General features: G+C 55.2%; 1 protein-coding gene across 1 annotated transcript in view; it reads right to left on the bottom strand.

Annotated features, from left to right (window-relative positions):
• The window catches only part of LOC104542190 (metabotropic glutamate receptor 4-like), an 18,890-nt gene that overhangs the window by 3,377 nt on the left and 2,825 nt on the right, over positions 1-12,688 (bottom strand). Inside the window, 4 exon segments of the mRNA XM_010186412.1 lie at positions 1-20; positions 5,533-6,468; positions 6,987-7,123; positions 7,815-8,015. The exon segment at positions 1-20 is cut by the window's left edge and continues 1 nt beyond it. Of these exon segments, the coding sequence (XP_010184714.1) occupies positions 1-20; positions 5,533-6,468; positions 6,987-7,123; positions 7,815-8,015 (1,294 nt within the window).

Here is a 12,688-nt window from a genome sequence, read left to right as displayed (position 1 = left end):
GTCGTGGTCTGGATGTACATCTGCAAAACACAAGGGCACGGGCTGAGACCCACCAGGGTGCTGCAGGAGCCTGAAAGGGGCAACTGGGGAAGGAGGAAACAGGAGAATATGGAAACACTGGGGTTAATAAATGAAGGGGTAAGGAGCCAGGGTTGAAAATGTCGGCAGTATTGGATCCTAGACATCAGGCTCCACTTGTTGCATGGGCCAAGGTGCACCCAGAGAGGCCTTCAGCTCACTTTTGTGAGGTGGACTTTTCCCCACCAGTGCCTGGACCCACATTTTGGGGTCCTGGCACAGCCAAACCATCCCAAACACCCATGCACACTCCAGCAGCACCCTGCCAGCACCCCAACTCAAAAACATCACCGGAGATGGAGCCCCCGCGCCCTCCTCACCCCCACCAGGGCAGGAGCTTGGTGCTGTGGTGATGGGGATAGCAAGGACACCCTCTCCCAGGGCACCCCTGTGCCCCCATCTCCCTTCAACAGGTAATTCCCATTCCCCAGCTGGCTCCCCGCGCCGTTGTCATGTAAGTCACATATTGCACACCGACGTTGCCTTTCTGCAGTCAAAACTAATTTCACGCTCACTGTCCAGGACTAACAGTGACAGATGTTTTGCAAAATGAAAGCCCATTAATCTGACTGTAGAATAATCCATTTTTCTATGGAAAGCGTTTGGCAGGCTCCTCGCAAGCCGGGGGGCAGCTGAAGCAGGCGGTAACGGGAGGTGAAGAGACCCCTTCCCTCCGCCCATCCCCACCTCTCACCCCCGAGCAACACGGTGAGCAAAGCCCTCCCTGAGCATCCCTGCTCCATCAGCATCTTCAGCATCCCTTCTCCTTCAGCATCTTCAGCATCCCTGCTCCGTCTGCATCCCTGCTCCGTCTGCATCCCTGCCCCATCAGCATCCCTGCTCCATCAGCATCCCTGCCCCGTCTGCATCCCTGCTCCTTCTGCATCTCTGCTCCGTCTGCAATCCTGATCCGTCTGCATCCCTGATCCTTCAGCATCCCTGCCCCATCTGCATCCCTGCTCCTTCAGCATCCCTGCTCCTGCATCCTCTTCTCTACCCCCAGCTCACTTGTTGTGTCTCTCCAGGTGGAGCAAGGAGAGGGCTTTGGGTTATGGGGTGCCTTAGCACATATTTTTTCTCTTTCCCAGCTGTGTTCAGACACCAGAGCTGTTTTGCACATCACTAACAAGGTTTTAGAAGGAGGCTTAAGGCAGTTTATGAACTTTATCCCAGCGTGGTGGCCAGGCTCTTTCTCCTGACGTTGTTTCACGTACGGGATTTAGAGCCCTGCACAGCAGCAGGACCTGGAGGAGCCTGGGGGCTGCAGCACCAGTGAGGGCAGGGGGTCCCCACCTCCCCATGCATAACCTGGGGGCCCATTTTCTGAAGTCAATGGAGCAAAAATCTGATGGAGGACAGGAGCTGAGCACATCTCCCAGGGGAGAAGGAGCATGGAGGCAGCTCCCACCCATAAGCAAGAGCTGGTGGGAGGCAGCAGCTCCCACCCAGGGCTGTGGTCCCATCCCAAAACCTGGTGGTCCCGGTTGTGACCATTAAAACAAAACAAACACATAGGCCCAAAGTGTGGCAACTCGACCCAAAAGAAAAAAAAAAAACAAAAGAGCAACAAAGCTTGCTCTGAGTCAATGGAAAAGTTTTGTTGGTCCCCAGAATAAAACCTATTGCTGTCACATGCACCGGTTTGTTTGTGCCACCTTCTCTCTACACGCACGCAGAGTCACTCCAGGCAGTTTTTGGAAATAAAAATGTCATTTCAACAAGGAAAGTCAAAACACATCTCTGTGCCAGAATATCCCAGAATATCTGCTCTTTTTCTTTTTCCTTCCTTTTTTCTTTAATGCTGAAACTCTCAGCCTTTGTCTCCTTAACCTGCCAGGAATGCGGGCAGCACTGGCACCCCAACTCCAGGCACCCCAAACTGTTCCCAAAACCGGCACAGCTCCAGTGTGAAACCTCATGGGACATATCTGGGGCTCCACAGCCCTTCCCTCCCCATCTCCCTCGCCCTCCTGCTCCTCAGCAGATCCCTTTGGGAGGATCCTCTCTTTCCAACCCAGCCATTCCCATATTTCCTGCCTCTGTGGCAACTCCCATCCGTGCCTCAGGATTCGGGGGCGTTTGGGTGACACAGAGGGAACAGCCGAGCTGGAGCTCAGACGTCTCCGTGCACACTCACACCCGTGCACCCCAATCGGAGCTCCAGCCCCCAGCACCACCGAGACCCCCGGTGACACCAGCTCCAGGCTCCCAAAAATCCCTCAGGCCTCCTCAAACCCCAGCAGCACTTTTGGGGTCTCATCACGGCTACCTTCACCCCAATGATGCATTTGCCAGAAACAGCCCCACTTGCTGCAGCCCGCGCTGACCTCAGCAGCTTTGCATCACCACCACGAGCCCCTTTTTGGCTCAGAGAGAAATACTTTTAGCCCGGGGTCTCAACTCAGCCATGAAGCGCTGTGTTAACCTTTTCCCACATCAAAAACATGACCATTGCTCATTATTTTGGTTCCTACTCCCTTAAACAGTTTCCACCCAGGACCCCACTTTGCCCCTCCATTAATGACACTCGAGGTTCCTGAAGTTACGCCTCCCATTTTTGGCAGCATCGTGGATGGGACCAAAGAAGACAGCCCCTCACTGACTCAGGATGATGACACCACGCCAAGGGACCGCAGCCACCCTAAATGACCCCACACATGTCCCCAAGCCCAGCTCCGTGCTCAGCCTCTGCCCCAGGCAGGAGCATCCCAGGCTCAGGGCACAGCTCAATGCAACTTTGCATTGGTCCCAAAGCAAATCTCTGCCATTAATCAGCATTTCCCCTTTCTAAATCCAAGCCTGAGCCAGCTATGAGAGATTTTAGACCACAGTGGGTGCCAGGGAAGGGAAAACACACTCAACCCTCATCCAGTGCTGCTAAAAACCACTGGACGGTCCTTCTCATTGCTTCTCCTCTCCCTCTTTTCCCTCGCTGAAAGCAAATGTGATAAACGCAGAGCCAGACAATGACACTGCTGTTCAGCTGCCGCCTTATCAGTGCAGGAAATTGTCTCTTTCTTTAGATCCTCTGTTATTGCTATTTCTGTAATCCGCCGGGATCGGCAGGGATAAGAGGTTCTTTTGAGAAAAGGCTTGGGGGACTTGTTATAATAAGATGCCACCTCCATGCAAAGTTGTAGGCACGAGGGGTAAAGCAAAATAAAGTAAAAATGGAGACTTTTATCCAGCTCCTCCGGACCACGAGGCAGACTCGGCCACAGACGGGGTCGGGGCAGAGGTGTTGGCAGTGTTTGGAGGTGTGGGTCTGCCTCACGGCATCCTCGGGACTCGAGCGAAACTCCAGCCGTGCTCTATGGGGACAGCAACGCTCCCAGCTTTCCTTTTCCCAGGTGCCAATCTTCCTCAGAGCCCAATGTGGCCTCAAATCCAGCAGCAACAGGGGGAAGATGCGGGGATGGGGACCCAAGGATGCCCCACTGAGCACCCCAGGAAGCCCCGGCACCGCCACGGGGTGATGCCAACACCAACATCCCCCATTTCCATCCCAGGGATGCGCTCAGAGCCACATCCCCTGTACAGGCTGCGTGACGGCACCGCTTTGACCTCTTCCTTCCCAAAACTGCAAACCAGCAGCTCAAGCATCAAGGCAGCACTGATTCCTCCAAGCCATTGCCCTTCAGCCGCAGCTCGGTCCAGCGATGCTCGGATCCTGCATCCCACAGCAGCACGGCCCCACAAATCCTCCCGGGATCGCTCCACGGATGCTGCAGCAGCCGCAGGCTTGGAAAAACGGAGCAGCGTCCAAGGGGAGTTGGGAACATCACTTTTTCTGCCTCTAATCAGCTTGTTAGCAGCCTAATAACAGAGAAGCCCTGCACATTACAAGCCCCCGAAGTGAGGCACAGCCTATTGTCGAATTGCTGCTTGACAGCCAGCTTTCGGCAGCCCTAAATTATCCCATGACAAGCTGCAGCGAAGAGGTGAGCAACCTTGCGCATAATCTACAATCATTATCATTTCCATCTTTATTACCCACAGTATGCCGAGCACATTAAGGAGGCTTTAAGGGAGCTTTTGTTTTGCGATAATTTCTTAAAAAACCTGCTTTCTTGTTAGTATCTCCCCTGCCATCTCATCAAAATGGAAATGCTGCAAAAGGCTCCATTTATTTCCTTTAATTCTCCTTCACACTTCCAGCCGGCGTGGACTGGTTTGGCAGAGACTTTTTGGTTGAGCCAAGGTTAGAGGTGCCCGTGGAGACTTGAACTTCTCAAGCTCTGGGTTTGATGCTCTGAGTGGCTCTCAAGGACTCGTGGGAAGCTTTGGTATCCGCAGCAAAAACATCTCCTGGTCTTGCTCAGGAAACCACCCCTGGCCCTTTTTCAAAAGGAGTTTCCAAAATCTGTGGCTCAGCATCACAGTGGGTGCAAATTATCCCAGTCACGACGGGTCCAGAGAGGGAATTTGGGCACTGGGTAACCCCGGGGATCTCCAGGGAATGGCAGCACCGAGGTTTATTCATCACAGGCAGCTCCGGGCTGGCAGGCGCGAGCTGTTTGCGTTTAACGGCAACGCGCTTCTTGTTTTGGCTGGCAGGCAAAGGGGATTTTGGTCTCGTTCAGGAGATTTTGTGCTTTTCTCCTTTGTTCTCGCTCCCTCTCACTCGAGCGCAGAGCTTCATCCGGGCTGGCCCCGCTCCCGCAGGCACCGGCATCCCCCTCCGTGCCGTGGGGATGAGGAGGAGAGCAGACAGGGGGTGTTTCACACCACAAATCCTCCTCTGGGATTACCCAGCCTGGCCTCCTCTACACCGTACGTGAAATCGCGATGGGAGCCACAGGGGATGCTCGCTCCCAAAATCCCCTCATCTCCTCCTTGCCATGGCTCTGTGCCACTCTGCCCAGAAATCCATCACCATGCCGTGTTGCCAAACACACACGTGTTAATTAAATCACAACGGTAATTGAGTGAGAAGCCACAAGCGGCCACGTGCCCCAGCGAGGGAGGGGATGCACCCAGGGGTTGCTCTGCTCCCTGTCCTTTGCCCTTCCCCTCCACTGCTCTTAGGGATTTTGGGGAGCAGATCCATCTCTCCAGCCTCCATCATTGGCTCTGCACTGGGAGGAGGAGCTGGGCAGCACTCAGTGCCTTTTCCATGCAGAAATGGGTGCTTGTGACACCAGGGACCAGGATCTGCTCTGGGGTCTCATTCTCAGAAAACCAGAGGGAGAGGGAGGAAATGAAACAGGAAAACCAGGAAGAGAAGAGTGAGGAAAACCACAAAAAATGGGAAAAGGAAATTGGGGTTGGTGGCAGTGACCTTTGCTCCCTGGTAGAGCACAGAGTTTGCAAACCAACACATCCCACCACGATTCCCAAACCTGCAGGACCACGGAGAAGCTCCCCTCCCTGCTCAGGACACATCAGCCCCTCTCAGCCCCCTTCCTGGCAGCCCACAGCGTCCCCAGCCAGACCCCTCTCCTCCTCCCTTACCTTTTCTGCCGACTGCGACGTCCCAAAAAATATAGGGATGAAGGCTAACCACACAATGCAAGTAGTGTACATGGTGAACCCGATGGGTTTGGCTTCGTTAAAGGTCTCCGGGACCCCGCGGGTCTTAATAGCGTACACAGTGCAGGTGACCATGAGAAGCATGCTGTACCCGAGCAAACAGATGAGGGACAGGTCCGAAATGTCACATTTGAGGATGCCCCGGGCAAAGTGGGGGTTTGTAGTCCGCTGGTCCTCGTAGTCAATGACGGAGTGGGACGGGTCCACGATGAACCAGATGCAGACGCCCACAAGCTGCAGGGAGATGAGGCTGAAGGTGATAACGAGCTGGGACGCGGGGCTGATGAACCGCGGGGCGCTCACCGACTTCTTGCCCTGCTCAAAGATGCGGTAGATGCGGTTGGTCTTGGTGAGCAGGGCGGCGTAGCTGATGCTCATGCCCAGCCCCAGGAAGATGCGGCGCAAGGAGCAGGTGCTCAAGTCGGGCTCGGCGATCATGAGGAAGGTGGTGGCGTAGCAGAGGAAGATGCCCGTCAGCAGCACGTAGCTCAGCTCCCGCCCCGACGCCTTGACGATGGGCGTATCATTGTAGCGCACGAAGGTGACCACCACGAAGAGGGTGGCAATGATGCCCACGATGGCGATGAAGACGGGCACCACCGCCCAGGGTGAGCTCCACTCCAGCTTGATGATGGGGATGGGGGTGCAGCTGGTGTGGTTCTCGTTGGGCCGCTCGTTGAAGTGGCACCGTTTGCAGTGGAACTCGTCCAGTTGGTACTGGTACCCGTCGCAGCGCTCGCAGTGCCAGCAGCAGGGGATGCCCTTCACCAGCTTCTTCCTCTCGCCGGGCTTGCAGGGCAGGCTGCAGATGGAGCTGGGGAGCTGGCTCCCACCCCCTGGCCACAGCATGTTCTCCACCTGCGGGGCAAGAGCCCACCAGCCCCACTGATGCTCGAGCTGCATCTGCCAAGCATCCCTGGGGTGTGGGAGGGATGCCCCGGCTCTGCTCATAGCAGCGTTGCCCGGATCCATCCCATCAGTGCACCCCATGGAGGACCCCAGTCCAACCCAGTATGGGGATGAGGAGGCCCTGAAGCTCTCCATCCTTTTGGGAAGATGCAACACCAGAACCCAAAGTCCTGGGAAAATGCCCTCTGCTCTGTTCTGGTTTCTCCTTCCCGTATCAGGACAGCAAACTGGGATGCTCAGAGCCTGTGGGATGCAGCCACATGCACTGATGGGGGGTCACCATGGCTGAACCCCAAGTTTGTACTCACAGGACATCCTTCGATTTGACCACCCCCCCAAATTTGGCTGCCTAATTTTCACCCATGGGCTCCCAGCTGGGTTTGCTCCACCCTACGAGGTCTCGATGGGTGCAGGACCTTCCCCTTGGCATTGACCATGCATGGCCACGCAGCAGCACCCAGCCTTACCTTGAGGTGGAGGTGGTCGGTCCATTGCCCGATGACTTTGTACTCGGGGGTGGCGTTCCTGATCTGGTACTGGTAGATGTCGTACCGCCCCGGTGCGTCCCCGTTCTCATTGAATGTCACCGGAGTCCCAGCGATGCCTGCGAGAGAGAGAGGGCTCAGCACCACAGCACCCAGCAGCACAGGATGTCCTGGGCGATGGTGTTAAGGAAGGGCTCTGCTTTGATGCTTCCCCGTTGGTGTGGGGGTCTCCACAAGTGCTGCAAGCTGCCGGGACGATGCACAGGGTGGAGGAAGTAAATGGGGACAAGAAAAGCAACCCCAAACCCAAACTGGTGTGTGGACCTCATGGTATGGACCCACCAACCCCCAAGTGCTCTTACACTGTCTGGTTTACTGCTTCTTTTGAAAAAAGGGATGGGAGGAAAGCAGCTTTAATGTTAAATCAAATGAACTGCACAGATAAACACTAATGAAAGGAAGGAAGAGTAAAATCAAGCAAGAGGGAAGAATAAATAAAAGAGACACTGCAGAGGAGATCGGAGAGTGGAGATAAATAGAAGTAATAAGGAGGACAAGACAGAAAATGCTTATTAAGGAGAGAGCAGAGGAAAAGATGCATTTCCAGAGATGTGGAGACAGACAAGGACACGGCAGCGCGATGCAGGAGCTCAGACCTCATCGTCTGCCAATCGACTGCAAAACCACCCTGTATTTGCACCCGGCATAACACCAATAAATCATGGGTGCTGCTGTGTGACCCGTAATGGGGACATATCAGGACAGCAACCCTCATGGGGATGTTCCTCCCTGTCACCCTCAGGGACAGACCTGAGAAGTTGACGTTGCGGATGTACTTGAGCAGCTCCACGCCGTCCACCGGGTCCATGCGGGGACACAGCCCCACCTTGCCGGGGCAGAGGTTCTTGTGCATGTTGTGCAGAGCGTGCCCCATGGCGTAGACTGCGTCGATGACAAACTGGACCTTGCCCTCCTGCTCGTACAAGGAGTCCTGGCCGATCCGCTCCCGGTCTGTGGACACACATCGGGTCTTTAAGGTTGGAAAAGACCCCCAAGATCATCCAGTCCAATGTCAACCCAACCCAACCCCACCATGGCCACTAAACCATGTCCCCAAGTGCCATAGCCACACAGTTTTTGACACCTCCAGGGATGGGGACTCCACCACTGCCCTGGGCAGCCCCTTCCAGTCTTTTCAGTAAATTATTTTTCCCCAATATCCAATGTCACCCTCCCCTGGCACAACTTGAGGTCATTTCCTCTCGTTCCATCACTTGCTATGGGGAGCAGAGCCCAACCTCCCTTCGCTACCCCCTCCTTTCAGGAGCTGCAGAGGGGACAAGGTCTCTCCTCAGCTCCACTTCTCCAGACAAAACAATCCCAAATCACCGCAAACTCCTCCCATAGCAAACCCCAACTCCCAGATGTATTTTGCAGTGCCAGCCTAAGCCACCCTCCCTGTAAAGCAGTTCAGAAAGTGTGGGTGCTGGCACCCAGCTGTGCTTCCAGGAGCCCTTGGGGTGTCACGTCCCAGTGCCATGGGACATCTCCATGCTCTCAAGTCCCCCAGAGGGGATTCTTGTCCCATCCTCACCCCTATGGACTTCCTTCATCCTGCCAGGACCTCCCACCGGCCCACTCTCCATCCAGGGGCCGCCCAGGCAGTGTCCATCCCTGACTGTGTGTCCTCCATCACATTCCCAAGGCCTCCTGTCACCCTGCTCCTCTCGTCACCCCCTGCCACTCTCAACCCCGCTGACCCCTGCAGCCTCCCAGGCCATCCCAGCTTGCAGCATCCTGCAAGGATTTGGTAATTACCAGCGACAGCTGCCTGCCTCTCCTGTCATAATCACCCTTAATGGGACTAGAAACATTTTAATCATTTAGCAAAAGACACCGATTAATGTAGCTCGCTGTTAATTACTGCTAAGAAAGAGGCTCCCATGGGGCGACGCCGCCTCGGAGAGCCACGGCCTCTGCACCTCCATCACCGCCGCTGCGGCGCGGCAGGGCTCCCCACCAGCCCACAGCTCCTTCGGCAGCACCGAGAGGTGAGGATGGAGCCGAAGGCACAGCCTTCATCCTCCGGAGAGGCAGAAACATCCTAGAAAGCCATCCAAGGGTGTCCAAAATTAATTCCGGCTCCAGCACGCACGGATGTTCCCTGATGCAAGGCGGGGATTTACGGTGGCTGCAGGGGACGGTGGCACAGAGCCTGCGCACCGGGGACAGAGGAGGTGCAGGGAAGCGGCAGATGCTGATCCACTCCCTCCCTGCTGAGGGAAATGGGATGAAGCCAGAGCAGGATGCGGAGCAAATCCCCACCAAACGGGGACGGCCCCGAGAGCCGCGCACCCGGAGGTCCCTGCACCGGGACAGAGAACGCGAGGCACCGCTGACAAGACACTAAAGCAAATTGATAGCGAGCTGACCAATGAGGAAAGATGATATCAAGGAGGTGAATTTATAGCCCATCCTTCAAAGTTATAAAAATGCTTTTGGACTACGCGGAGATTACTCATGCGAAACCCGTCAAGTTATCCTTTCCTCCACGTTATTGACAGGGGCTATTAATCTTCCCCCTCAACTTCGGGCCTCTCCCCGCGTTCATCTCTCGCGGTGCAGACAAGCCACTCTGTCTTGTCAAGATAATTACCCATTAAAAAAAAAAAGGGTGTAATAGACTGTCCGGGGGTGTGGAGTCTGTGGGGATGTCCCAGCCCTGTCCCACCGCCCTGCAGAGGCTGAGCCCAGGGGACACCCAGGTCTGGTCTCTTCCCAGCTCCTCAGCTTCCTTGCAGGCACCTCAAACCCAATACAAGTCTTGGCACATAAAACACAACACGCCATGACAACGCAGGCTGCGGGGGCTGGATTTTCCTCCCAAACATCCCTTTGGTGAGCAGCGTCAGCCCAGCAAGGTGGGAGCACAGAGGGGTCAACACAGAGCAGAAAGCAGAGGCTCCCATGGCACATTCCTGACACGGAAATTATAAATCTCCGCTCAACTCGCAGTAGATTGAGACCAGGGAAGGGATGTGACCCTGCTGATTGTAATAGTGGGGTCGTGCATCGTTCTACAGGGCTGATAATTAATTTTTGAGTGCATGATGAGCCTCGGCGGGCACCCACAGAGGATGGACACAGCGATCTTCTCACGCAGTGGATGAGACGGGATTAGCATCAATTCCCATCGCATCGCCTACGCCGGCTTCGGCAGCAGTTAATGAAAATCACTTGGAGTGCTGCTTTGAGACGGTGTCACCCCTAAATCTGAATCTCATGCACCCATCACTGTGTTTCTGGGCTGGGAGCAGGGATTGCGTCCCCATGGGGGATGCTCACTGCAAGCATCTCTCTGTAATGAAAGTTTGAGCTTGCAGAGGTGGTAGAGATGAAGGAAAGCGAAGCAGAGGCATTGCCAGGACATCCCTGCCCACCAGGATGTGGTGTCCATCAACGGGAGCCATAAAATCACATATAAAATCACCGTGACCACCAGGCGAGCAGTGCAAATCCTCCCCCGTTGGCCTGGCTGTGCTGGGAAAGAGCCAGCGCCACAGGAAAAAAACAACCTCATATTAAGAAAAGACTGGAAAGAAGCAAAACAGAAAGGGAAAAGCATATGAAAAATCACAAATAAAGAAGGAAGATCAAATAAAAGCTCCTCTCCTTCCCGCCCATGTCACTGCTCTCTCCGCAGCCTGGTCGGGTGGAGATGAGAGCGCAGAGAAATCCCTAGCCCTGCTTCAAAGCACAGTTACCATCCAGCCCTACTAAACGAAGGCCATTAATTAGCTCTCCTGGAGAAACAGGAGCCTGAAGGACCTGGGAGCATCCTGCAGTCCCCACGCAGGTCACAGGCAGGGGACATAGCCCCAAGCCGTACCCCATCCTCCCGCCCTCGCTTCCCATCGGCTCCTCCATCTGCACCAGCAGCACCCAGCACCTCCCCGTCTGCATCTGCACGTGGGTGAATTATTAACGAGGATGCTCCCCAGCCTGGCTGGGTCCCCATGGGGGAGCTCGGAGGTGGGGATGGATGCTGAGGAGATGCTGCTGGAAAAGAGCCTTGGAGATGGGTCCTGGCCTGGGCCAGGGCTTGGGTCTGGTCCCGGGCCCAGTCTCAGCAGGGCAGTCTGGAGCACACAGGATGCTGGCACTGCTTTTGGGGACAACGCGAGTGGCTGCCAGAGAGAATCACCCCAAAATATGGTGCCTCACCTTCCCCTCAGCTCTCCCATACACAAACAAGAACCATGAGCAGCCCTGTTCGGCATCAGGACCCTTCGGTTTAGGGTTTGGGATGCAAACGCTGGCATTTCTCTGTGCTGTTCTCTTGGAGATCATTTCTCTTTGGGCTCTACCCAGACCTGAAGCTCATGGGGAAAATCAAGACAACTCCTTCTAGAAAACAGCCCCAGATGGAACATCTTCAGGAGCCCTGCAAAGCACGGGGGCTCAGGGAACCGCACAGGCAGGTTATTTGCTTCGCCGTGCGTTACTTCCCCTCTCCTTTTATCTGCCAGGCAAATGTTCAGGAGATAATTTATTCGCTGACAAATTCAGATAATTTAAAGACAGTTCCTAGGACATTCGCCACTTCGCGGTAGCAGCTGCCTCGGCTAACACCTTGGCCCTGAAATATTGCTTGTTTAAACGCCGCATTACTATGAAGATGAAGACATCAGTGCTTTGCAGGACCTGCTCATGCATTTCCTGGTGCCGGGGACTTCTCAAAGCGATCGGTGAAGATAAGAAGCTTTGGGCTACCCAAGGCCATGGCCACGGGCGAGTTTGCCCGCATTCCTTTCCTGTTTCCCTGTCCAAGGGGACAAGGGGGATATGCGGATGTCCCCAAGCCCTGTCACGTCGCAGCCCGCGTTGTTATCTGCTGTCAGCCAGTGCCAGGCAGGCGGTAAATCTCTCCCATCTCTCCGTAAACATGTCACCTCCTCGGGCCTGCAGCCGTCACCGCGGCGGCAGCGCTGTCAGCGAGACAGATCCTCGCTCGCCTTATTTACCGCATTCATCCCTGCGAGCCTCTTTTGGCTGCAAATGGCCAAAAATGCACAGTGCGGGGGTGAGGAGGGGGTCAGGGGGTTGGGATCAGGCTCTGCCGGGCTGAAGTTCCCTGTCTGGAGCAGGGGGTAAATCCCTGGGGTGACAGAGATCCTCGATATGGCCCTAAAATCCCTCATAGGCAACAAGACACAGGCAAACCCCACTCCAGCGCTTGTCCCAGGGTATTCACCTCCTCCTAGGGCACCCCTGCACCCTCTCATGGGGTGCCCAGAGCACCCTCCCTGTGGTCATGGGCAAGTGGTGGCCACAGGCTCGTTGCCAGCCAAGAAAGAGCTGGATCTTGACCCTGTGCTATGAATTTGCCTCATTTCTCTGCACTTACCCCAACTTTTTGCCTGCTTCAATGACACACGAGCAAGGATGCTCTGATGGCTTCACGCCTCGCACTGACAACGGCGCTCGTGCAAGCACACGATGAGCAAGAGGCGTTGTCCGAATGCTGCGAAACGATGCAGAATTCAGCCCCAAAACCCCCAAATCTGGGTGGTTTTGTACCCAAGGGAACTGAGACACACAAGAAGCGCGCACGAGAGGGAGCATCACATGGGGACCGCACTTTTGCACACACACAAACGTGCTCCAAACTTTCCTGGGCCTTT

The sequence above is a fragment of the Mesitornis unicolor genome, unplaced genomic scaffold (assembly GCF_000695765.1).
Source record: "Mesitornis unicolor isolate BGI_N332 unplaced genomic scaffold, ASM69576v1 scaffold16856, whole genome shotgun sequence".
Taxonomy (NCBI): Eukaryota; Metazoa; Chordata; class Aves; order Mesitornithiformes; family Mesitornithidae; genus Mesitornis; species Mesitornis unicolor.
The sequence above is the reverse complement of the archived record's forward strand: the minus strand, read 5'-3'. Positions and strand labels throughout refer to the sequence as shown.